This window comes from Sciurus vulgaris, assembly GCF_902686455.1.
Source record: "Sciurus vulgaris genome assembly, chromosome: 3".
Taxonomy (NCBI): domain Eukaryota; kingdom Metazoa; phylum Chordata; class Mammalia; order Rodentia; family Sciuridae; genus Sciurus; species Sciurus vulgaris.
In genome coordinates this window covers 172931883-172959788 of record NC_136463.1, presented here as the reverse complement: position 1 = coordinate 172959788, position 27906 = coordinate 172931883, and the positions used below count along the sequence as shown (strand labels likewise).

The 27906-nt window shown below is 41.2% G+C and overlaps 1 protein-coding gene across 2 annotated transcripts in view; it reads left to right on the top strand.

Annotated features, from left to right (window-relative positions):
• The window catches only part of EPHA4 (EPH receptor A4), a 135019-nt gene that overhangs the window by 77292 nt on the left and 29821 nt on the right, over positions 1-27906 (top strand). For both annotated transcript variants that reach the window (XM_079135132.1, XM_079135133.1), the window contains exons 6-8: positions 22813-22937; positions 24159-24318; positions 25484-25595. In XM_079135132.1, the coding sequence (XP_078991258.1) occupies positions 22813-22937; positions 24159-24318; positions 25484-25595 (397 nt within the window). The remainder of the gene's footprint in view (positions 1-22812; positions 22938-24158; positions 24319-25483; positions 25596-27906) is intronic.

The window sequence follows — 27906 nt, the reverse complement described above, 5'->3', positions numbered from 1 at the left end:
GCAACCATTTTCATAGCTGAATCCATGACTGACATGGGGCAGGAGAGCTACTGGTCCACCCCATGTCCTGCATCAATGCAGATGACCAGGAAGCACTTCCGTTCTTGAAGTGTCTCTGCAGGACTAGTCACAGAACTGTCATAAAAATCTACATGTCATGTATCTTCAAAATCTGCCTTTCTAGGCTCTGGCTTCTGACCCACTCATCTATATTCCTTCCCTGAGAAAGTTCCCACACCACCACTTGTCTCTCATTGCTGACTCCCTGTTACTCCTGAAGGGTTTAAGAGGACGACCAAACAAACAAACAAACACAACTATGGCTTATCCTTTTGTAAGGCTATTATGAGCAACAAACAGCCAGAAAAGAAGTATGAATTGCCAACAATCCTGTTGTCTTGTACTGTACTCTTCTCCTAAATGAATGTTTCACTAAGTGCACTTCACAATTAAGTAAAATATCTGTATTAATTGATCCTATACTGAAAAGTACCCCAGACTCCCAATGCAAAGCCATCATTTTCCAGTTTCCTTTGAATCCTCTAGCATGCATAAAAAGCGAAGACTGGGGGGAGATTCTGAATGGGGACTAGAAAGGCCAGTCTTACGGGAATGTTTCTTCATCTGTACAAATGAGAACCGTCCTTATCGATACGTGGTATGGACCAGTTGCCTGGCTAGGCTTTTGTTTTCAATTCTGAACTTTGTGACTGCACACTATTAATGGTCACTAGTTTCATTTTTCTACAAGAACTAGGATGATTTAGGAGGATTTGGTAGCATCACAAGCAATCTGTGATTGCCAACCTTTTATTCTCTTTTGTAGAATGCAATGGAAATATCACACACAGATCCTGGGATAAGCATTGGTGCCCCTGGTGTCTCTGAGTTAGAAGGATCTGTGCAGTGCAGAATAATTTCTGCAGCTTCTGCGAAGTTGGGTTTATGGCCCAGTCAATATTCTTAAATTCAGGCCCCTTCTGGGGTGTCTTCAAACACATCACAACGTTGTATTCTTAACCAAATTGAAACTAGGGTGGAAATTCGAAGCCTGCGCTATGCAGGTGAAGTCTGAAATCATTTGGCAGAGAAAGGCCACGGTGAGATGTTCTCAGGGTAGGATTGATTCCCATTGATTTTAGGGGAAACTTCCAAGATTCTTGGTGTAAGTGAGGAGTCAAGCCAAGAAATGATGTCAACTCCTATCAGACCAGAAGGTCCAAAGAGCACAAAGACATGCTAAAAATCCTCCAAAAGAGGAACATGTGTGATAATATCTCTACAGAGGGGGAGAATCAAAATTTTTCTGAATAAGATAGGTGTAATTCTCATAGATCTAACAGAAGAGTGATCAGGTAATTCCCCTGACACAGTGTAACTGGTTTTCCTCAGCCATGGGAAGCAATCCTGCTGGGAGATTTGCTGAATAGGACAAAATTCCATCTCCTTATTTCAATTTTCCTGAAGGGTAATGCTGGGAAGCTGTTCAAAATTAAAAATAAATCTTTCAATAAAGAGACCTCCTATGTGGCCAACCAGAAAGCTTTGCACTTAGCAGAGAATTTTATATATATATGCACAGTACTGCCTCATTATCTTACCATAATTTGAAGTTCACTAATTCAAAATCATTGGGATAGTTTATCTTTGATTAATAAACCCTTTCTTCTTACTAGTGCAAATTAATAATGTAGGCCAAAATTCTGGGTGAATGTAACAACCATAAACTCTACCAAAGCTCCCCTAAGCATATTTACATACACACAATTATATTCTAATTGCAGTTGTTCCTCTCATTCCATTAAATTCCTTAAGAAACTCTATAGACAGTGATGTCTCACTCTATAAGGAATGCACCGAATTAATGAATGTTTGCATTTAGCACCTGGAGACAACAGGTTTAGTGGTTCTCCATCTTTGCTGTTTCCACAGGGTTCTTTCTCTTGTCAATTACATATTAAAAACCAGAACCAAATTTACAGAACTTCCTCGAATTCCTCATCTCTGCTCACTACCATGGAGACTTTAATAGTTGAGGGAGGGGCTCTTCCATGAAGGGGAAGCAACTCATTCAAGCTAACATCAGGGCTGGTGCTAGACACCTTGGAGAACCCTCCTCCCAAAAGTAAAAGCTGCTTTCCTTTAAAATTAGGAGGTAATCAGTAGTTATCATCCATTCAGTGCTGCATTCTTCCCATTTGTGAGACCAGATCATGTGAATATCTGCATATGGAGATTGAGGTTTGAGGGGGCTTTGATCATTTAATGGCACAATGTGGGGTGAATGGACCTTATGTTCTCACATGGGTACGGAAACCATTCTAACCAAGTCTTACTGTTGGCCTCTTAAGGGGCTAATAGCACCCTTTTCCTCCCTTAACTGGGTTCAAAACCATGTGACACTGAAAACAAAGGAAATCAGTCTGTCAGGCTTTTTTGCTGGAGAGTTGACGGATATGGGCTTTTTATCTCTGGCCAGAATGGCTGGTCTTAGTGACACTTATCCTTTCTCAGCTAACTGACTGCAGACTCCCAAATTCTCTGATGAGATGTCACTTCCAACCCAACCCCCTGCCAGGAGTGCTGATGGTGAAGGAGAGGTGGGCAGTGGGCGGAGGTGGGAGAGTTTTTCCAGCTGAGTCACACCACAGTGAACCTTGAGAAGGAAGCTCCTGGAAGCCCCTCCCAGGTTACCGTCCTTTATTCCAGGACAAAGGAGCGAGTGAGCTCCCTCCATCTTCCATGCCATAGTGACTGTCCTGTCTTTTGTTTAGGAGGAGATAGTCCTGAGGTTTATGAAAAATGGATAAGCATCAGCTGGCTGATTCCTTCTAGATGCTTTCCTTCGGTTTCCGTTTACTTAAGTGAACCATCTCGGGCAAATGGATAGAGGATGTGTTGTTCCTAGGAGGGAGAAATGCTGTGTAAATGAAACAAGTTTTTCTTGCCAAGCAACAGAACTGGGAATGTTTTTCGTAAAAATGCAGTGATGGCAGCCAGCATTAATATCACCGAGTCGTTTTTACCACACAACCCCAACCACCCTCGGCTTGGTCTCCCAGCTACGAGCGGGATTATAACCCCAGGTGTGCTTGTTTAAATCATTAGGAACGTAACCCTTTCAAGTAGTGTTCTTGCCCAAACTGCACCCACAGGCAGTGATCTCCAGTTTTGATTTTTATTTGCCCGAAACACTCCTCTAGACACTTCGCTGTGGGACAAATCTGCTCCTCTCTCTCTAGTACAGCTCTAATGTCCTTGTGATAAACATCTGTGACACTCAGAGTTTGGAGGAGTACAATTATTTGATAAACTACATAATTATTTAAAATGAACTACTGGACACCGTGGTGCATGCCTGTAATCCCACAGTGGATTGGGAGGCTGAGGCAGAAGGATCACAAGTTCAAAGCCAGCCTCAGCAACTTATCAAGGCCTTAAGTAACTCAGAGAGACCCTGTCTCTAATAAAATATATAAACAAGCCGGGGATGTGACTTAGTGGTTAAGTGCCCCTGGGTTCAATCCCTGGCACCAAATAAATAAATAAAATTAAATAAAATTTAAAAAAATGAACTAATCTCTAAAATCTTTTCTAGTTCTAAAATTCCATGAATCCAGGTTTATAGCCACGAGCTATAGGTATGAGATTCATACCTCTGAGCTCTAGAGCGTAGTGTTTAGAAATGTACATTCCAAGAGTAAAAGGAAAATTCCAAAAATGCTTCAGCAGAATTATTAAGAATTCTTTTGAATTCTTTCTCCCCTCCCTCCCTTCACCCTGCCAAGCTATTTATTTGAAGGAGAAAACAGATAAGTGTACCTCAAGGACAGTTGTTTTCAATCTGGGGGGATTTCTGCCCCCTGCCACCCCTGATATTTGATATTGTTTAGAGATGATTTTGGTGCAGTGAGTAGAGACCAAAGATGCTGCTAAACATACCATAATGGACAGAACAGTCTTCCACAGCAAAGAAGCGAATGGTCCAAATATCCACAGTGCTCGCACTGAGCAATTCTTGTTCTAGCGACAGATTTGAAAAGCAGGTCTCAGTCTGCATGGTATCGCCTGCCTTCCGAGGTTTCCAGAGTGTGCGTGGACTGGCTGGTGGCTCAGCGCATAGGGCAGCCACCGTGGCGACTTGGTTGCCCTCCTCCACACCGAGAGCCCGATGCTCCCCTTGCTGATCCTGGAGGACAGGCCTCTCCTGAATCCCTTCCCAGTTGTTCTGCCATCAGATCAACTGGTACCACTTGTTGGACAAGCATGGTTCTCTAGGGGTGGACAGTGAAGAAAACTGCATGGAAGGAGCCTACCAACAATAAAATAGAATGGTCCTTGTCATAATGCCACTGTACAGAAGGGTGTGGTCGATACGCAGTAGCGGTTGGTTGATTCACACGTGTATTTACAGCAGGAACAAACCAGTTAACTGCCTTTGTGAAGGAGCGATAAATTTAATAAACCCAAAATAATGTGTAGAGAAAAGAAAATAACTAAGCACAAGAGGCACACTGTCTTTTATTACTCAACTGTTCATTCCCATTCTCTCTTTTTCTGCCATCTTTTAATTAGACATATTATGTTATTTGAGTGGGATAATGGAGAACAGTGGGAATTCTCATCCCCACTGGGTATAATTGCTACCTGTCTGCTAGACAGTAAGCGGAAAGCTCTAAGGAAATGGTGGAAGAAAGGGGGAGATTCTGAGAGCAGTTGTGTTAGTGATGTGCTGTAGACATGGTGGAGCAAAGTTTTGTGGGGCCTGAAGCTTAGGCAAGTTTTTTTTTTGTGTGTGATTAAGGGGAAAAAAACCTATGAAATTATAAATATAAAATTAGAAACAGAGTTTGGGAATGGGGCTCATGTAAGTGTCTTTAGCTTCAGTATGTAAAATTCTGTCCCTGACTAGTTTGAAATGGATGTGTCAAATCAGAGCTCTGTTGCATAATTGTGTCTGTGAGTAGCAAGCCACAGGAAGGACGTACGGGAAGATACTGGGAAGGATAGTTGGACCTGATATGAAGGCGCCAAAAGACAAGGTCATGACGGGGAGATTCTGGTGCAGAGTGAGGTATGAGGGGCAGTGTAGCAGTGGCCAAAATAAGGTTCCAAATCAAAGGGACAAGTAGAAAACACATTCCTGTTGGTTTTCAGAACCATCTTGGAATGCTGAACTCGGAGGAGATAGGATCAGGACCAAGGCCCTCTGTAAACTTGAGAAGGAAGGGAGGAAAAAAAGATATGTTGATATTTGCAAGGCACAAATGTTTGGAAGAGGAGTCATCCAACTATGGCCCAAGGGCCAAATCTAACCTTCACCGTGTCACTGTATAACCCACCAAAAATCACTTTTATATTTCTAAGGGGTTGAAACAAAAGATGAATAATATTCTGGGGCATTTGGAAATTATTTGAAATTCAAATTTTTGTATTTGAAGATAAAGTTTTATTGAGACAAAAACTCGACTCATTTGTGCATATATTGTCCATGAGGGCTTTCCTGCAACAGGGGCATAGTGGTAGATGCAGTCTAGTGAATGGTCTGCTGAGCGGACATGATTAACTATCTTGCTCTTTACAGAAAAAAGTAGCAGGCCTCTGCTCTGGAGAACTGAATCAAGACAGGGGACCAGTCAGAAAGGAGTTTTAGAAGGTGTTGAAATGCCCCTGTCGTTTGTGGGAAAGTGCTTTAGGCAAAGGATGTAGTGGATTAATACTTGGGATAATCTCATGTATGAAACCATTTTTATATTTGGCAAGACACCTTATTGGTTAGGTGTTTTAATTATGTAAAAAATAATTAGCCACAATAATTAGCATTTCACACACGCCTTAACTTTTATGGACACTGGTCTTTTCCCATGGACACTCGGGTTTGCGTGGATCGTGTGGAAGCACGGTTGGCCATTCCGAGAGGGTGGTGCTCTGGTTCTCTCTGAAGACTTCATTCTTAATGCTTTGGGTCTTAGATGCTGGCAGCAATTTTCTTCTTAAATGATCATGTGCTCTGCGTGTTTATATTATCCTCTCACTGAGATGATTTCCTGTTTGCCTTTGATCTCAAGTAAATCACGTTATTTTTTTCCCTTATCCCCAAGGCATTTAAAGGAAAAACAAATGATGGTGCTAGTGAAATATACAAAATGAAGGACTCTCTCCGTAGACATTTTTTAAATCCTTCAAAAAGATTATGAAACAATTCCATTGGGCGATTTTGCTGCAATATCATTTGTGCATCCTCAATTTTGGTATGCAGTCATTAGGCCCTCGAACGTAGTAGGTGGTTGGGAAACGTTCCTGTGCCTGGGTAATAATAAGCCCAAGCTAGCGCACAATGGGCTTCAGAGGAACCTGGCTGTGGTTTTCTCATTAACAGCTCTGATCCAGCTGCCGGCTCCTGGTTTCATTCATAATGCCTACGAAACATATATCTTAAAAACATACAGTACATCTTTTAAAGAGGGAACGGTCTTTTGATTTTAACTTTTTACTGAAAAGAATTTCACTTCATAGAATATTGTTGCTACCACTACAATTAATGAGCATACTCGCTCATTCTGATCGTCATTTCAGAATAAAACAAAACCAGCCGTTGAACAAAGGTTCAGCCCATGGTGTGGCACCAGGGTTGCTGAATTTGTATTCTGGGGTGGGTTCCACGAGTCTGGTGAAGAGAGAAAACTTAAAGCCTTCCAAAACAACCTACTAAATTATCCAACTTCAAGGGTGACTAAACAGCATAGGCCAGTGCTTTGTCTGTGGAGCCTCGTGGTAATTATTTTATGTAAGTAAAAGTTAGGTTGTATTTTTTAAAAATAGGTGAATATTTCACTCTAAGAAAATGAAGGTTTTATGTGTACACTAGGGCTGAGAACACCATTTTTTTTCCGACTCCGTTCGCTTTGCTCCTACATAAATATACACACGTGTTCATTTCTGTAAAGGAAAATCCATCCCCCAGCATGCCCTTGGCGGTATCCTTCTCATTCCTTTCTCAGTTTTCAGGGTTGGACTTGTTACATCCAACACCACTGCCAATGTGTACACCCTCTGGAGAAGCATCAAGAGATTCTAAAAATAAGTGCCTGGCTGCACTGAGAAATGAACACTGTAGGGCTAGCAAGGGTTTCAGGTGGGCTCCTAAATTATCTAGGTGTCCTTCCAACTAGCGAAATTAATTACTACCTCCTCACAGCCACTGCCAGACTCCAGAGTCCAGCCTGTAATTGAACATCCATGAAAAGATCCAGAGAGACTTTATCAAAGCTTCCATTAACCCCCTGCCGATGTCTTTAAGTAGTTTTTTTTTTTTTTTTTTTTTTCTCCTTCAAACATCACAAAAACCCAAAAGCCATGCTACAGGACTAATCCTGCATTGAGAGATTTAAAATCTACAGGGACTAATTGAAATGCCTGTTCATGTCACCCAAAGTACAGAGACTTTCCTTGAGTTGTGGTGTGGCTGTACGAGAAGACAGCATCTTGTGTGTGGTCTTCAGGTGAAGACTAGTGAGGACCGTAGGTCCATTTGAAGCATCCGTCAGTATTAAAAGTGGCTTTTATTTAATGAGCCTTCTTCCTGGTGTCCACCTTTCTCCATCCTCAAGACACAAACATGATTCCTCGTCCTTTACTTGTTCCAGATGGAAGAGTGAGTTTCTATGACTCTCCCAAAATTGCAATAATGGGAAAAAAGAGAGAGGGTTCCTGACATCAGTGTGGTCAATTGCCTAGTGGACGCCATGGCTTTCATGGGAAATGTCACTTAGGCTTTGTACTCACCTGTGAGGGACAGAACTGAGTGCTCAGTGGGGACCTGGCTCACCAGTCTGCACTAGAAAGCAGCTTATCAAATTCCTTCTTTGTCTTTTCTGGTACATTGTTAGCCCAAACTTAAGGAATTATATTGTAGTTCTCCTCTGAGCCATCTTTGTGTTTGGTTACGATAAAGCAAGAAGGCCACTCTCTAAAATAATCATATAAGTTAAAATTAGAGTGAATTGAAACGTTTGTTCTCTTTTCCTGTTGTTCTAGGGAGGGGGTGGTAAGAGAGCGGAGAGAAAAGAAGGATGGTTCACTCCTCCATACCTCACACTTCGCAAATGATACTCTGAACACAAATTTCTCAGGCAGTTTGATGCTTACTTTCATAAAAAGGCTAAGGAATGGTTGATTTAAAAAAAAAAAAAAAAAAGAATCTTATCTAGGAACCTTTGGTCTGTGACATGTTCAGGAGAACAAGATTTAAATGTGTAGTTTCAACTGCATACTGGGTGCTAAGTAAGGGCCTGCCACCAACAACCTCGACTTCCCAGCATGTCGCAATCTTGGGTAAGAGCCACCCATTAGAACAAACATTGAAAAGGGCCAAGCTCACAAAGGCTCCCTGGAGAGTTTGTGTTTGTCTAGATAACATACAGCCAGCTGTAAATCTGCCTCCTCAATCCTTTTTTTTTTTTTTTTGGTCTACTGAATGTGTATTTTGGGCATAATAAGTGTGAAGGTGAAAGGGAGCACAGTTCCTTCATGTTTCTTTGCCAAAACTAAGGGCATGCACAGAAACAAGCACGCAGGGCTTTGGAGTATGCAACTAGCAGAGAGCTTGAGGGTGTATTGTTTTTATCTTTTAATACAGGTATTATTATAAGTTAGCAACTTTGTTTGATGGTGCCTTCTTTATACTCACCAAGATAACTAAGGACCTTGTTTTCATTTGAAAGTTGCTGATAATCCTAAGTGTTGCTGAATCCTGATCCTTTTGGGTTCCCAGGAGATGGTGGCTTTAGGGAGCTTCCTAGGAGAGTGCTTTTGGAGACTTGGGAATTCTCCTCCAAATCATCTCATTTCTCCTGGTTTGAAATAGAAGCTGTTTTATCATTGCGGAATGTACTAGGCTTCCTCCTTGCTTTGTTTTGCATTGAAAGCAAGAACAACAATGGCAGAATCCTGCCCTCCCTCCTTGAAAGTTAAAAGAGTATCTTATTGTAAACAGGAACAATGGACAGAGGATTTTAAAAGTAGAAACTTTCCAGCCTTCATTGTATACTCCAAGGCAGAGAAATCTGAGACTGGACACATATTTAAGGAATCTTCTCGTAATATAAAAAAATGTATTGTTTGGACAAGCCCTTTAAATCTCACTCTTCACTTTTCAAAGTATACCTTAACTGCACCTACTCTTTGCATGATGACTTTTCTTCTTCTACCTCCTGTTTCAGAGCACACAGAAAATAACTTCCACACAACTGCTCTTAGCATGCTGGGACTCTGCTTCTGTCCTTCTTAGAGACATACTGAGGGCCTATTTCTAGGTGAGATGCTCTTCTAATGAGATGCTTCCATGATTTAGGGATGACTGCTGGGTGGAGCCAGATCCACTGAACTTCACACCTTCACAACTTGTGTTTAAAGAGAGGCTTTGGTGAGGTTCCTTGAACCCAGTAGATGAAATAACCCTAAAACTGTTATAGCTTTCCTAATGCATTCTTGATTAGATTACTTCTTCATGATTATAATAGTCGTTTTGAATTCTCAAGCACAGATCTAGTTGAAGGCATCTTTTGGCCTAAACAACATCTTAAAAATTAATAAAAGCTCAGTTGTTTCCGCCTTGGTCTTATAATGCCTATAAGAGTTTAAACTGTTTGGCACTACAATTCAGTTTCTGGCTGATACCCCAAAAATTAAAAAAAAAAAAAAAAATTAATTCTATAGTTGCCAATTCCCACGCTTAAAATCCATTCTCTAAAATTATTCTCCTTTTCCTATACCATAACTTTTAAGAGAATTGTTGAAAAGATAAGGTCTCAAGTATGATGACTGCAAGAACATCATTTCATGACCACATTTTTTAAGAGCACAGCATGTAGTGACCATGTGTATTTTCAGAAGGTACTGACTGTAATTTGGCCCAAAGGTCTCTATCTCTTTTGTCTCCACTTACCCATCATTCGTTGTACTTGTTTACAGTACTCCTGCAAGAAACTGGCCAGGAAAGATGGCCACACATAAATGGAGCATTCCATTGTTCATGAACTTTGCCCTTAGAATATTTTGGTTCCTTGGGTTTCCAGACTTTCATACAGTGGAGCCAAATTGGAATAAGAACTTTATCTCAGAACTTTACCCCAATACCTACCCGGATATTTTTCCTCTCCTTTTTCCACTCCTAACACTCTACTTTATTATCTGTGGTCATTACTTCTCAGCCCTTACCCATTGTTCTATGAGCCCAGCGACATTTGCACTTGGGAAACGTCCAAGCGGTGTATAACACATTGATTTGCAATGAAAGTTTTACTGACATATTTCCTCTCATGATCTGGTTCTGTCAGTAATAATCTGGAGACTATAATTGCATGCTGTAATTTATTCTTTGTCAAATATTTTTCATTTATTTTTTTTCTTTCTCTTCTGCCTGTGTTTTTCAAATGCAACAAGAGAAAGATAAGTTGCTAAAAAATAGCTTTAGAGTTAAAAAGTATAATGTTTGATAAAAATGCTAAGGAGCTTATACTCCCAATTTATGGTCACCATGACTTTTTTGTGAATGGCTTATGTGATTTTTATAAATGACCATTAGAAAATATAGGTACCCTGTTCCAACTGGATATGTGATGGGGAATTGGGTGGCTTGGAAGATGACTAATGGGACTCTGGACCTTTCTGTCTTCGGGTCACCTCTTTGAATGTGGACTAGCTCATAAGTGGTCCAAAGTCCGACCATTTGGCAGCCATAGAGGGACTATGTTAATGGAATTGGTCTCAGTCCAGGTCTTAGTCGACAGGTGTTCACATCATAACTGACACTAATTGGCTTTCTAGTTTTTCAACTTGGAAGGCAGTGGAACATCATTGAGACAGTGACGGGGAAGAAGTTGTTCATGATATATTCAGGCTCCATTAAAAGCCAAGGAATCAGCTCCTTGAGCTGGCACCAGCCTGGCACCTTGAAAATATTGCCCTTGTCTTTTGTGGGTTCCATTAGCTTAAGAAATAAAAAAAAATCTAATTTTAAAAAATTCCCAATAACTTTGAATGGCTAATACTGTTTTGTTGAGGTCAAATGTGTCTCATCTATTATTGCTTTCCTATTCATTTTATATTATGGTGATTAGATACCTCCTATGAAAACTATTTCTTTGTGATGACACAAGTTACAAATGATGCTTTTTGATAGAAAATATAATACGACTACTTTATGCCCTATCGAAATGGAGACCTATGTGAAAAAGCAACACTAAGAGCCTTTTACAACATAAATTTCAAAGCATGAAATTAAGGAGTTTTCAGCCAATGCTGAAATCTTTTCTGAGTCCAGAATAAGATGCCGTTCACTCACTTACTCTGTGTGTGTGTGGGGGGGGGGGGGGGGTATGACCTGAGAACACTTTGGCCTGAATTGGGGGAGATTGTTAGTATTATTACTGTGATTAACATTTCCCCTGAAGATACCTAGGTTCATCTCTTGGTGTCCTTTTTAACTTCACAGATGATCTGGATGTCCCTCTAGAAAGTGGCAAAGCCACAACTTTCCTGAATTAGTTATCACACTTAAAACACAGTGACCACAGTCGCACGGGATCTTTGTATTGAAACCTACAGACTCTTAACAGAATGATCAATGTCTTGCCTCTTTCTGAAAAGCTTTTCAGAGGTAGGAAATCATCAAGCATCCGATATAAAGTATGAGCGAAGGTTTTTATTGGTCAGTTTCTGGAGCAGGCTTTTAAGTATTTCTGCCTGTAAATGTAGAAATTCGGTGTGGAAAGTAAAAGGCAAGAGTGAAGATTTACTGGGTGCATCTATCATCCTGGCTTTTAGAGTCTTTGTGATTAATACATGTTTAATTGGGGACTGATCTAGATGCTTCAGATGTCAGAAAGCTAAATGTTACAACATTGTCTCAATGGTTCCTAGCACAGCAGGACGATTAGCAGCTGTCTGAGGAACAAAGAGAACCTGGGGCCACACAGCATCACTTTTTATTTTCCAGGTTTGGAATGTCTGCCGCTCTCCAGCGGAGCTGACAGCTAAAGGAATGGAAGCCTTAGTTACAGCAGTTAATCTCTCCCTTTCTCTTCTTCCTGCTCAGGAGAAGGGACCCTTTTCCTTACCAGTTATTTTGGAGGGTGTTGTAGGTCATGGAAGACCTACTTTTGGCCAGGGTTCTCCATGCTGTCTAAGCACAGCATACATAAAACAATTTCAACTAGAAGTTGAAATAGTACAGATTTTTTTTTAGCATAGTTAGGCCCAGCAAGATTCATCTTACTGGAAGAATTTGGGGGGGGGGGGCGGGTAAATCAATCTTTCTATCTATCTTTCTTTCTATCTATCTATCTATCTATCTATCTATCTATCTATCTATCTATCTATCTATCCATCTATCTAATCTTAAAACAACTGTCTTGCTCAGGCAAATCTTTCCAGTGAAAAGACTTGTTTTCCTGCTTGCCTCAAACTGGCAATCTTACTCAACAGGAAATACATTCGCTGAATCCTGCCATGTTTCTGTTGGCAAGTGTTGGGCTATCCTTGTCAGAACCTGCCAACGAATTTCTTAGTAAGCAAGTAGCAAGTAAAACAAGCAGCTCTCAGACGGAACAGAGGACACACTGGAGCTACGACAGGAACTTGGGTGCTTCTTAGGAAATTCCCTGTGAAGTCTGGTGGGTGTGGACCTTAGTTTCGAGTTAAGCTGTCACTCACTAGCAATTCTAGAAGGAATCCCGGGGCTATCCCCCTGGCAGTGCTGATTCTAGATAATAGCTATTTTTAAAGTAAAATGCATTTAGTAATGCATTTTTTTTTTAAATTTCAAGAGCAGGGAATGCTATGTTGTTCAGGGATCAAACATTATGATTATTTACAAAATTCTAATTTGCAAAAATGTAGATCTTTCATAACGTTTTAGATTCTTGTCCACATGGTTTACTAAGGATTATGGACCGTTTTTCTAATAATGATTATAATTCATCATCTTTAATACTCTTAGTTAACATCAGTATTTGTTTTATAGCCTTTATGTTGTGAAATATATACACACACAGAAAAGTGCGTAAGACTACAATATATATAGTCATTGAATTATCTCAAAACAAACACCTCTGTGACCATCACCCAGAACAAGGGAAAAAACAGTAAAATATGGCAAACCTTCCAGATGCTGCTTTGGAGCACCTTTTCCTAACACCAGATATTATTATTTTGAAATAGATTTTTAAATTAAATTTTTTGTTGTTGTTGTTTTATTCCCATCTTAGGTGTTCAGGTTAATTCTAGTATGAGATGATTCATCCCCAGAAACTTGAAGGTTTGTCTGTGGGCAGGGATTGCGTCTTCGGATGCTGGCAACCACTAATATCTGTACTTAGTCCTGTACCTGACATGTACCAACTTCAGGAGGACTTGCTCCAAAGATCTTGCTGCTGCTCCTGAGTGGAATGCAAGTCCTTTGACCTCCGAGTTGCCCGATTCCTACCAGTGTAAGGTGAAGAGACTCCATGCTTTCTATAGATGGGTCATGGAGAATGCTGGCTCTTGGACCAGACTTTCAAAGTCGCCAACTCGAAGCTGTATCTTTACATCAAGTTATTTGAACTCTTTGCATCTTATTTTCCCCATATAGAAAATGGGATAATAATAATACCTGCCTCATAGGGTTTTATAATGTTTATATGAATTAATTCATGCAGGAAAGTTGGAATAATGCTTGGTGTACTGTAATTACCCAATAAAATACTAGTGTAGTGTGGATTATTAGAGACATGTGGCATAGGAAGAGGATCACATATTTTGACTCAGGCAGACTTAGGTTTTAAATCTCATTTTCAAGCTTTGGTCATATTATTTAATCTCCCTATGCCAGAGTTTCCAAATTTGAAAAGCCAGGGTGATAATTCTAACTACTTCAAAGAGTGGCAAGAATTGAAAGTTTTTCATGCAAGTGCCTTGCAGAGGAGACCAATAGCATCTTTTTTTGCTCTTTTACCCCTTCTCTGTTTAGCTCTGATTCACGTGGCCTAAGTCTTCAACTGCTTAACTGTTAATTGTGCAATGAAGACTAAACTAAGTCTTTTCTGAAAAAGAAAAACTCAACCAAGCCATTTGGAGAACCCCACTGTCTTTTCCCATTTAACATTAACACAAGCTCAGTTGCATCTTTTGGCCCAGTATTTTGAGATCCTGCTGCACTCATTCGCCGTTGGCAGACTGGTGGCCGTGATGATGTCCCTGCGAAGCTGCCATTGCTGACCTCAGGGTGGCACGCTCCACTTTTTCACAAATGAGTGGGTATCTATGCTCTTAGTGCATCGCCAGGAACTGGAGAAAACCTGGAGACTCTTCTGGCAGCTTCCAACCACAGATCAATAGGCCAGAGCATGCGACGCTTCATTAAAGTTCCTTATTGTATGAAAATACCTTATTTTTTTTTTTTCCCTAAATGGTCCCGCTTTGCTTGAATGGGTACCTGCTGTAACCCAAATGTCAATCAGTGAGTGACTGCAATAGAAAATTATTTCTTGCTCAAGTCACATACAGTTGGTGGTGACAAGGAGAGAGTCAGTGTGGGGCTTCCAGGCCCCGCCTAAGAATGCATCAACCTCCAGCTGGCAGATTGCCGGTGAGAGAGAATAGAGTCACGAGGGAGCTATTTATGGGTCAGGTCTTCAAGAAAAGTAATCACTTCAACCCGCATTCCACTGCCCAAAACCCAGTCATATGAACCACCCTAGATACAAAGGAGTCTAGGAATGTGGTCTTGGCTGGGTAGCTCCATCCCAGAAACAGCTACTTAAGAGAAAGGAGCTCGCATCTTTGGACTTGAGCCAAAGGAGCCAATCCCAACACCTTCCACTTCTGTTGCAAATGCTTTCCATGAAGGCTAATAATAGCATCACAGTCCGTTATTTAGAGTTTTATTGATAGCTCACTGTAAAGAATATGTTGAAAATAATCTGCTGCCTACCTCTCTGGCAAAAAGAAAGCAGCGACATGCCATCCCATTTTAAAAGTCTTATTAAAGTTCTGGTTTCATATTAAGCCAAAAATAAAGACTCGGAGTTAAAGACTTTGCAAAGTTTTACTCTTGAACCATTCAGTTGAAGAATTATTAGTGCTGCAAAATCAGATCCTTTAAAATCCTTGGAGGCATGGGTCAGTTGTATGATTCAGTGTATTACTGTGCTGCTTCATTTTATGGTTATTTGTTTAAAATCATCTCTATACTGACCTTGGAAATCACTGTTATGGAAAAAAAATATAGTCCACCTATACCCTTTTAAGTGTAAAGTAATATGAATGTTTACACATTTACCTACCCATGAATGTACTTCATGTAATTCCGTCTTCTAAAGGTTTTGATTGAGAATTTCTTTCTTTTGTTACTGTTGTTAAATAGGAAAAAATCTGTATCAATTTGGAATGATCAAGTTTTTTCCATATGCTTTTTGTTTAAAAACCAGTTTCCCTTCACTCTGAACAAATGTACTAACGTGGATCAATGTCGTAACAGCTAAGAACTCTGGACTGTGGTGCTGAGTTCTTATGTTTGTGATGTATCCCCTGACGGTGGTCCAAGTTGAGTTTAAATTACTTTACCTAAGAAATAAGGGGGATTAATGCAGCTGATTGTGCTGCAAACAAGATCAGGTGTACGTGAAGGCACTGCATATACTGTAGTACCATAAAACACTGTAAAGGCAGTAATAAAGCAACAGCAGCAACAGAGGATTGATCAGTGACACGTGGTGCTATCAGCATTGCTAAGCTCGAGGGAAGAACTCCTCTCCTTTTGGTGGGATGTGGAAGAAAGCAATTAATATTAGCACCCGAGTTCTCAGCATCTCCGAGATGCAAAACCCTTAATCACAAGGATATCATTAGTGCTCTGAAGCATTTAATTTTGATGCTTGACAGCATTTTAAAATGCACAAACCTTTGATAAAGAGCAAATCAGACCTGTGGCATTGAATTGAGAAAGAAAGTGGGAATGAATACCACCTTAAGCTGCAAGTAATTAAATTTAAATATTCTATTTGCATTAAGCAGAGATATGTGTGAACTATGGGTTTATTTTTTCTATCAGGGAAAGACCCCTTGAGTAAACAGGATCCCTTTAGATCTAGGTCCTGGGGAGGGGAAAGGTAACTCTGGTGGTTAAGAAATCATCTTCCCTCCCAACACTGGCTCTTGTGGGCGACTGACATCCAGGGATTCCAGCTCCTTCTCCTTCATCAGGAGTGGTTTTCACTGTTCTTGCCCACAGACCTTTCACGGCATCTGTTTGCTTCTGGCCTCGTCCCTCCGCCCCCCTAATTTGAGCCAGTAATGAAATGCAGTCTGTCTGTTTCAGCTGTCTGTTTTCCCCCCACACAGTTTCTAATTCATTGCTAGCAGTGCTGGACTCAAGAAAACTGTTTCCCAGCTCAGGGACTGAGTGCATCCTCTCCCCGCCCCCTTCCACTTCTCCGAGTCTCTTTTTCTCTTCTCCATCCCATTTGGATGTCACAAGTACCAAACTGCTGCAGTAAAATGACTTGTAGGTGTTTAATGGCAAGTCATTGAGGAAGTGAATAAAAGAAAATTGGAGCCTTCGCGTCAGTGGGGAACAAGGAGAACTGCTGAGCTTTGAACCAAAGAAAGTTAAATTTGCCATTTTCTTAAAGGGAGCCACCTCTGTTTGACATCAAAGCATCTCCTGTAATTCTTCCTTGTGAAATGCACCACTGTTGGAGTCATGAGAGAACCCCTCATCCGTGTTCTTTCTGTTTATCCAAAACACACACAGAGATAAAACACACATGTGCCTGCTGAATGCATTGGCTGAATGCATTGGTCTGCTCTCAGACCAAACGTAGCCACAGGTACCTAGCAAATGGGGATTCTTTTGAAAAAGCAGTCTCCCATTTATCAGGGATATGTGGAACTTTGAATACAAAATAATTTGGGGGCAAATTTTATCTCGATTTTCTGTTAGAAAACTCAGATCATTCAACTTCCATGCTTTGGTGATTTTTTTCTTTCTTTTTTTTTTTTTACCTTTTATCTTCTTTTGCTTTTTGGCTCCATCCAAGAAAATAGTGTCTTACCAGAATTTTGTTTCCATGGGTCTTTTGAGAGTCTGTTCCAAATGCATAATCCCATTGCCCCACTGACTGCTCAGGGCTCCCAGTTGCCCTCGCTCTGTAGTGTGTCTTTCTGATAGATGTTCAGGGGCATAGATGGTAACCAGTGGCAACTCTTGGCAGCCCCTGACTTGTACTGGATCTTCAGAGATTGTACAATACTGGATTTTCAGAGGTTAACTCTAGTTTTATGAAACAAAGGGAATGCTCAGTCCTTTCTGGATTATGACTTCAGAATCTCAACACCACTTCCCCTTTGTCGGTAGTAAGTCAGGAGAGCTATCTGCATATGCAAATACAGACCCAGAGGAGAACTGCTGAGCAAATTGCAAACACCTTCATCAGCCTAAAGAGCGTCCCTCAAAATGTTGTCTGTAACAGGTGCACGGAAGCCTAGTTTTAATGCTAACTTACATCTGAATGACATTTTACGGCCCGTGTGTTTGAAAAATGTTCAGAAGTGTCACATACACCTTAGAAAAATAGACCCCATTTATAGTTAGAATTGTCATTTGCTTCACCACCAATTGTCAATATCTTGATTAACCTAAATAGCAAAACTAAACCTACAAAAGGTCATCTGAAACAGGTGTAGGTGGAAAGTTGTTTTAAGGATAGCTTGTGACTGGTATTTTATATTTAGAAAGAATTTCACTGTCTACAAAGATTTTTTAGATTCATTTTAACATTTATTCACTTCTCTTCACTCAGTGTATGGATGACCCACTGTATGTTAGACATTCGGAACAAAATGAACGAGGTAGAACGCGGCCCTTAAGAACATGCATTCTAGTAGCTTACGAGCTTGTCGGTATTTTGCTAATGGGGAAACTGGAATGAGAACGTGCGAGTGATCCATCCAAGATGGCAGCTAGTCACTGTCAGACCCAGAATTTTTTCCAAAATCTTCTCTTAAGTTCATCAAACTTTCCACCCAATTAGTGAAGCCACAAGTACTTACAGGACGTAGATCAAATTTGTCCTCTTGTCCTCGGCTCACATATCCTAGAGGAGCCTTCCCCCCAACAGAACCAAACACTGAAAATTCCAGTCACACCTGCAGCAGGTACTTTGCTGGTCCATGCTTTCCTGGGTCTGCCTCCTCTCTGTACCTGCCACCCTTGACCATACCCCACCAACCTGACTCCAAACCTTTCATGGTGTATTTGCAGGATATCATCCACCCTCCTCTTAGTCCAACTTTTGATCCCTGGGCCTTGCTATTCTTCATGCAAATCATGCTTAGCTTTTAAAACAATACCTATTTACCTCTACTTTGGCTTATTAAGTTTCTCAGGAAACTTACTACAGAGTGATTGAATGGATGTGTTCGTATGATTTGTAAGGAATAAGGGAAATGAAGGACATGTTTTGGATTAAAAAACTACTAAAATCCCCTTGAGAATTAGAGGAAAAGATGGCCTCAATACTGGTATCTCAGAACAGGAAAATCAACATCCATTGGTCAGACTCCGGAGAAAGTTTGAAAGTTAGACTTCGTTGAATTAAATCATAAATCCTTCTTTAGAGACCACCCTGTAGTAGTGTTTGCCTTTGGGTTGTGTCCATCCATCAGCTTTCTCTAGCCATGCAGTCAGCTAGCATGACCAGCCCTCTTTGCTGCCTGTGATATCTAAATTCTAGCCACTAAACAATGCCTGCTTTTGTCTAGGGGCATAGAACTCTTCTTACAACAACCATTTCCTTAATGAAGGCTGTCCGTGGGTAGATAGGAATGCTTTCCGATCTATGATGCATGACTTTGTTTCAGTTAGAATGTGCACATCAGCCCCAGCTTCCTCCTGGCCTACCTCGATGCTTCAGCAGGTGGATTTTATGTATACCTGGTGATGAAGCGCCTTCCCTTTCTTCCCTTTCCCCATCATCATGAGAAAACTTAAATAAGAAGAGAATTAGCAGATACTGTCTCCTTTTACACCCTAGAAAAATGAGTCCTTGGGTTGACATTAGAACATACCTTCTGTATAAAACTATCACAAAAATTTCCTCACCTTCTTTCAGCTAAAGAGAGGCTAAAGTCCAAGTTGGTACATAATTCGAGTTCAGCCTTGAATGGCTCATTCCTCACCCATCTTTGCCTTGTTCAGACGTCGTTGGTTCAGTGTGTGCTTAGTGGGTGAGTCAGGACTGAGGAAGCCCTTTATCTCTCCAAGGTTTGGGAATATAAATCAGAGGCAATGGAGGTCCTTTTTTGGCTTTATCTTCTTGATCTTTTTATGTTGAGCAAAATTCCTGCTAGGCTTAGAAGCCCTCTTTTGAACTAAAGCATGGATTTGTCAATTTACCATGAATTTGGGGAGACTTTTCCATATGTTATTTGAGTATTTGATTATCGTCTCATTCATTTCTGCTAATACAGGGTAGAACCCTGGGGTATTGGGATTCAGGACCCAGATATTTCTAACTGGTATAGGGTTGGGCAGTGTTTACTGAAGTGTGGAAGCAGACCGGTGGTGCCATCAGAGATGATTTTGGGGACGAATCAGTTGGGATGTTTCATAATATCAAATCACACTGTGAAAAAGCTAGCTCCTTCTCAGATCTCACTCTGTAATTCTGAGTATTCCAAGGTCAGAATCTCAAGTCAGTGCCTGGATATCCTTCCTGCTTCTCGAACACTAACTAATCTCTGTTTTTAACAAAGTTTGGGGAGACAAGAGTGCCCAGAAAACATTGATAACATCGTTTCATCTACATACAACATCCATTTTTAGGCTTACCCGCCATTAATTAGAAGTGATAATAAGGTTTAATTTTTGGAAATGTCTTTCTAAAAATAACAAAATGTAAAAATCATTTGTCTGTATAAGAAAAATATTACTTAAGTCTTAGCACAAGTGGCAGAGAAATGTGGCATGAAATGATTGATGCTCGAGAATCACTGGGGTAGGATTGGGAAATCTCATTGCCAAAAACTTCATTCAGGGAAATGAGCCACAGGCAGCACACATAGCTGGGCAGTGGATCCAGATGAGAATTGGGGCCATGTTGGGTAGAAAAGGTGAGGGAAGCACCCTTGTGTGGCTTAAAGTTTGGAGGACATCCAGTTGCCTCCTTTCTAAAGTGACAGTGTAGCGAAGCTCAGCTTTTCTCAAATCAGGGCTCCTGCCAGAGAAAACACAAAGTTCTCCTTTAAGGGTGAGGAATAACAGCCACATTGCACTACAATGCAGTTGTCTTTTTTTGCTGCCTTTGCCAGCATCCTGTGGCCATCATGCCTTTTGTCACTGTGTCCTGGTAACATGCTCTTCTGAAAGACATGGGTTCAGTAAAGAATTCAGATTTGACAGCCATACAAGGTAATATTTTTTGTGAGTTTCTTCTCCTGTTGCTGGTGGCATTTTTCTGGTAGGTACTGAAGACAGAGGTCAGCATAGCAGTGTTCTGACTGTCCCCATCTGAACCTTCTGTTTTCATTGAGTCCTCCTTGCCTCTCACTTAAATTTCTCTTTAATCTCTCATTTTTCTGCATTCTTACAACACCTGAGTCAAGGTACACTCTTGTTCATTTATTTTCACATTGGGTGCTCATTGATTTTTCCAAGCGGGTCTGCGTTAGAAATATTCTATTAACATGATGATATGATATTGCTGACTCCCTGCTTGAGATTTTTGAGTACCTTGGTTGAGCGCATATTCCCTTTGAATGGTCACAGGAACGCTTCAGCTCCAACTTCTAAAATAGAAATTGGATTCATTCCCCACATGCAGCAGTTTAGTGATAACCCAAGCAGAGAGAAGCCGTCTTAGTTCATCAGTGCACCATGAGGCCGGGCAGGCAATTCCTTCCCAACGAATCTGTCGATTATCAGAATCTAGCCCAGACCATTTCAGAGAGAAAGTTCATTTGATAATTTTATGATTTTCCTCCCTCCTGCTTTCTTTCTAATGGCTTTTACTTTTCTATTTCATTTCCCAATCTCGAGCATTGGAGTTGAAAGAGCCCCTTTTTATGAAGTGTATGCTAAAAGTGCTCTGTTAGGCAATATATTTATTACCTGGAGTGAAACGGCTTTTCACAGACGGGCAGTCTTCTTGGCCCCTTTGCTGCCTCCATATTTAAGAAAGTTGCTCCTTCCTTGTATTTTGCAGGACAATGGCTGTGTCAACCAGTTAAGACAGAGAATGTGTGTGTGTGTGTGTGTGTACACGTGCTGGGGGAGGGGGCCTTAATGCACCTAACGAGCACATTTCCGTTTTTCATTTTCCTCAGATGTTCAGTGGCTTCCATATGTCTGCCGTGAGCAGCTTTGTTCGTCCAGTTGGGTATTGCTAACCTTGGAGCTGCTTTGATGGGGAACATGTGTATCTGCTGTATCTTTCACTTGTGTTTATGCCTGAGATCCAATCTGGAATCGCTTTGGGATTGAGAAACAGAGAGCGAAGTATCAGGAGGGGTGTGTGTGTGTGGCTCACCATCTTGAAGCACCCTGAAAAGAGATGCCGGGCTGTGAAATCAGTACCTCCAGGAGATGGTCCCTGCTGGAGTGGCGTTAGCTGGTGGCTGTGATTGTGGTGTGTCCTGTTAGTTGTCCTGCCACAGTGGACCCATCAGAGGTGATCAAATGGGTTTGAAGCTTTTCCTATTCTGTTTTCAGTGACCATTAATTTTACCTATTCGTATCTTTTTCCTCTGAGTTAGGAGTGGGACGTCTTGTACGTATGGGAGAGCACAGGATGACCCTGCTTAATTTGTCTTTCCTCAATAGCCATTTTTTTTACATTTGTTTTCACATATTTCCATAATTTGGGAACAAAATCCCATATACATTCAATTTAGGAACATAACTGGCACCCCTTCTCTGGTTCTACAGACCAGCTTGGTTAGAGAAGCTCCCTCCTACCCCTTGTCTGGGCCGTTGTCAGTCACAGCCGAGCTCAATGGCAGCTGGCTGGAGGTGTGACCCTTTCAGGAGAGAAGCAAGCATGGGGCAGCCTGGTTTCACACATCTCAAATATGGGCCTCCTTCCCTCTCCAGATAGCATACCCAGCAGAGGACTGCTTCTGTGCCTTCCTCAGTGGAAAGAAGAAGGGTTGTTACTCAGCAGGCGCAAGGAATATTTCACCTCTTGTGAAATAGTTGCCAAATGCCTTTTATGTCCAGAGAGACCATCCTTGCTTTATTTGTGGTCTTTGTTATTTTCGTGGTTGTGTTTAAACTGAAAACTCATACTGTAATTAAGCAGTACTTTTATTTGTTATTGGGAAGTATGTAAATCGCTTGCCTCTTGGCATTCCCCACGCAACCCATGGAAGAGCTGCACGTTTTCTTGCTTGTATAAAACTAAATATCAGTAAGATGGCACTTCAAATACCTGGAGGTAGGATGCCAGTCAGGTCTCCCAAAGACTCTCGGGGTTCACCAAGAGTGAAAGGCCAGAGAACACGCTTCGAACCCATAGCTTTGTATGAGGAACAGCTCCATTAAACCATGGACTCGCCAGGCCTTGACTTCAGAGGTTGTCTTATGAAGTCAAACCATGTAAGCACATTTTGGACAGAACGCCAAAAAGTGGTGTGCTTTTGTACTGGAGGAGAGCGAAATGATCAAAAGGAAAATGATCCCATATGATTTTCTTAAGTAAGATGGAATTACTGACTGATACCACCATAAACATTTTCCCCCCTAAAATAAAATCTTTTGTTTTTCCCAAATAGCACCATCATCCATTGCTTTGGTCCAGGCTAAAGAAGTCACAAGATACAGCGTGGCTCTGGCTTGGTTAGAACCAGATCGGCCCAATGGGGTAATCCTGGAATATGAAGTCAAGTATTATGAGAAGGTAAGGCTGGAATGAGCTGCTTTCCTCCCTTCTCTTCCTGCCTGCCTCCCTCCTTTCTCCTCCATCTCTCCTTTCCTCCCTCCCTCCCTCTTTCCTCTTGAGTTCAGGTCTTGGCCAGTTCTGAACTGTGATACATCCATGAATCCAAAAACCAAATGCATCTTGCTTCCAAATTAGATCTGATTATAACATTTATTATTTAATTAATTATCTTGGAAAATAGAAAAAGGTACATTGTGTTCTAATATCATTGTATTCTTTCTAGTGATGGGAATCAAGACTGTGAAGAAGTCCTAATCTATAAACCTTCTATCAGGGAGAGTGACTCATAACAGTGAAATAATGATCTGTTTAAGTAGGTGACTGCTATTCAGAATGAGGGTGTGGGTTTTGATGACTCTTAATAGAAAATCAAGGAAGGAAAATTATATTCTTCAGCCTCTTAAAGTTACAGAAAGGCATTATTTCTACAAATAACTTGTCTCTTAAAGGACAATTCTGAAGAGAGCTGTTTGCACTCAAGGCTGTCTAGAAAATGAACAATTGTCCTCTCTTTTTAAAGATAATCACTTATTGACTTCCTTATTAAAAACAGAAAAGGGACTGAATTTTTTAATTGAAATCAGATTATAGTATTTTTGGCATTTTCCAGACAGAAAATAGAAAAGACAAGGGACCTTCTTACAGTTATTTCTTTTAAATTGCTGGGTGTGGAACTAGAAAAGTCACCAACCATCCTTTAATGTTCTTTTCAAAAATGATCATGAGTAAAGATCTGGATGTGCTCAGGTTCAACTACAGCCAGATGAACCCTGTACTTCCTTTAACATCTGGGAAGTAACCACTGTGCTTCCCAGCCTTGCTTAGTGGTCTTGCTCCCGGCGACTCTGGAGGTTGAGGCAGGAGGATTACAAGTGCAAGGTCAGCTTGAGCAGCCTAATGAGACCCTGGATCAACATATAATTTTTAAAATTGGCTGGGAACATAGAGAGCACTTGCTTAGCATGTGTGAGGCCCTGGTTTCAATCCCCAGCACCATACACACACACAAGGAAGAAAAAGAGAGTCCATAGAAGAGAATATAGAGTTGGAGAGTTCTGTCCCCCTTACTTTCAACCTCTGAGGACATTGTCTTGGCTTCTTCCATATTGGGCCTAGAGTAAGCAGAGGATTTATGATTTATTTTGCCGCCTTTATCAATTTTATCTTTCTATAATGCAGGATCAGAATGAACGAAGTTATCGTATAGTCCGGACGGCTGCTAGGAACACGGACATCAAAGGCCTGAACCCTCTGACTTCCTATGTCTTCCACGTGCGGGCCAGGACGGCAGCTGGCTATGGGGACTTCAGTGAGCCCTTGGAGGTCACAACCAACACAGGTAACAGGGACACCCGATTCCACTCCCTTGGAGATTCTTTCTATCAGAGCGAATCCTACCGATGTGAAAGCTAAGGAGCTCTACCTAATTTTTGGTTAGGCAGACGTTTTGTTGTAATGAATGCTGCATGAAATAAGATAGCCCATGTCTGTCACTTGGAACCCTCGTGCGGTTAAGGGAAGGACACCTTTCACAATACTGTCTGATCCGTCTTTTCGTGTGAATGAAAAGTGTTGCCACTTTTTTTCATTTTGAGCCTTCTGTGAACCATGAAAAATGGGATTATTAAACTGACTAATCGAGGGTTGCATGTCTACCTTCCATTAAGATAAGGAGGTTTTTTTTTTTTTCCCCTGAGAAAATGGAAGGAGGGACCCAAAATGTTTTTTTCTCTGTTTCTAGGAGTCTGTTAAAACCTAGTCAGATGAATTATGTGTAATCGTGTGTTTTTAAGCCTTTTTGCATAAACACACCGAATATTTCACATTGTCAGTTGAATCTACTGGTTGGTTGAGTCGAAAGTTTACAGAGGAACCTATCCACACACGAGCTGTTGCATAAGACATTTCCACCTCCTTAACTAAGAAACCAAAATCAGACCTATTTGAGAAAGAGATGGTACTGCAGAATTTTCAGTCTCAGTTATAGAAACTAGTTTTATTAACCAGAAATTAAAATAAGAATGTCAAAAAGCAGAAGCAAAAGCAGAGTTGACTCTAAAGGGAATTGACAGCATTAATATTATCCAGGGGTCTACCAGAGGAAGGGGCTTTGACCGGGGTGGTAATGGACAAGCTTTTCCTAGCTCTAGGGAAGGAAGAGCATTCAAAACCATTTGTCCTTCCTGAAATTTCCAAATGTCTTTCTTACCAGTACATGTGGTCATGAAGTCAGAGGGAGGATAGTGATAAAAAGGAAAAGAAGACAATGCAAACAAAATCCTGCGTTTACCAGAGGATTTAATAAGAGTCTTCTGTTTAAGTTTCTCATACTGTGATGAAAAGGTCCTTGTCTCATTAAGGCTTGGAAAATTCTGTTGCATAAATGTGTAGCAAAGGCTGTAGCATTCTGGAGCGCTTCAGAAAGTTCGATATCCTGGCCCAATCACACAAGTTCGACCTCCTGGCGCCTTCCCCAGGTCACCTTCCTGTAACTGTCATTCCAGTGCCTTCCCGGATCATTGGTGATGGGGCCAACTCCACTGTCCTTCTGGTGTCCGTCTCCGGCAGCGTGGTGCTGGTGGTCATTCTCATTGCGGCTTTTGTCATCAGCAGGAGGTAAGGTCTGAAGCCACCCCCACCTTCCCTGTTTTATGAGGGAGCTTTTTGTCTCCTCCATACCAGGCCAGGGCTTTTGATTGGCATCATAAACAGAGCATTTGCATGCCAAGCTCCTTCCTTGTTGCTTTGATCTTCCCACATCCCGACTGGGGCTGATGGCTGTAACTGGGTGGCAGCCCTCTCTGCTGAGTGTCCCATAAAGACAAAACTAATTCCAGGAAACCAAGCTGAAAAGCAAGCCAGTGAGAGATCTCCAGACTCTAGCTGAAGTGCTACCTTTATCCCTCTGCTCAGCCTGGACTTGCAGCCAAAGGGAGAAAAAGCTGAAAGAGAAAACATGGCCCCAAAGTTGGGCTGGGTCGTTGGCCAGCTGTATTTCTTAACCTGTTTGAGTTTTCATTTCTCTTTTATAAGAAATGATCATTATCTGCTCCAAAGTGTTAATAACAAGAGAATTTTGATAGGCACCAGAGATACGGCACACAGTAGGTGCTTCAACATGATGTCGGTTAAAATAAGGCTAACCGAAGCAAAGAAATGAATACTACTCTGTCTTACAGACCTGTGGGAAAGGCCATAGTATTGCTAGAGAGTATCCATGGATTACATGGTGGGCATGACATTGCCCTTGAAATGAATCTCAAACAGCAGGTTATTTATACACTGGGTGCTTACAATCTGACTGGATACTAGCAGTGGCTATTGAACCAGTCTTGTTGTCCATCTGCTTACTCACACTTGCCAGATGCTCCAGAGGAATCATGGGGTGCAAGTGCTCATCATCAATAAGTGTCCCATGTCTAGGCCTTTTGTGTCCCTCATGTGTGAGAATCTACCTCATCTCTGCCTTTCACCCCCTTATACCATCAACAGTTTCACAAGGTGAGACTTTTGTGGTCAGAATGATCCTTTCAAATATAAAACTTTTCCTATTATAGAAGAGGACAGTGACAGAAGACAGGTGAACATGGCCTTGATATATTCGTAGCTAGAGCTACTATGCCCCCAGCAGCCATGCTTGGCTCTCGGGCCAGTGTCTGTTGTGCTGTCCCTCCCTACCTGAGGATGATCTCACCGATGTCACAACAATGCCTGTAGCTATTTCCGCTGCCTGGGCAAGCCAGCCTGCTTTTGCTTGGCTCTGACATACATTGTAATAAGGGCGATGACCGCATGTGTTAGTTTGCCTGGATGGCCCCAGTTGTCACATGCCTTTCTTAACATCACCCTCAGTCTCCACAAGTCCTGGGTTGAAGAAATCAATGTGTTCCCTCTAATAATAACACGGTACGAAACGACGTCACATTTGCTACAGACACTATATTCGTCACTGAATTCATTCCTTTTGCTGCAAAGCCTATAAGTAGGTGTCTGATTAGAGCAGTAAGCTCCATCTCCAAGAAGTTAAATTGCAGGAGCCAATCAAGATGAGCCTTTTCTTTGTCCACTGCCATCTGATCCCATGTGTCCACATGTCATGCGGGCAACACATGGGAAAATGTCCACATTGATTTGCATCCTTTGATTGTGGGGAACGGAGAGAGATGGGGAGTGTGCAGAAATTACATGGACTTTTGCTTTCATTATTACATATTTCCGAGTTTGAAAAACTTACAATGTTTAATTTTTAACAATCTTTGTTAGACATTAATGATGTTTTGAAGTATGGAAATAGGGGAAAGTAGTGTTAATTACCTCCACCTCAAAAAAAAAAAAAAAAAAAGTCTGAAATCCAGCATTATGTGATGCTCAAAACCATGTGAGAAAGTGGGTCTTATCTTGTGTCCGGATCATCTATATTGGTTAGGAATATTCTGTAGTGGAGGTCCAGCTTTCCTTTAGATTTCTTTTCCTTTTCCTGTTTCCTCCAAGTGACCCTAAATATAGCCATCAAACTGGAGTTTTACGAATAAGTCACCTCATTATAAGTTTTTCCTGGATGTTCTGCTTAACAAATTGGCTTAGATGAAAATAAAGAAAAAACATATGAAAATGTAATGCAGGGAGACAAGATTATTAAAAGCCATGGTTATAGAAAATAGCATCCCCAAGCTTGATGACTTAATTCCCTTTCTGCTTTTATTGATCACTTTATTATATAAGGCAGGATGGATAGCAGTATGCATCGGATTTCCAATTATGAGTCCCCCCCTTAGAGAATTGAGTCTGTCGAGTTACCCAGTGATGATTCCTGTCCCTTCTCCCCCATTAAAAAAAAAAAAAAAATGTCACTTCCCAAGGCTGATAAACACTGGTTGGTGATTGGTCCTCAATGGATCACTTTTTAGAAAATGAAATGTCAACCCCT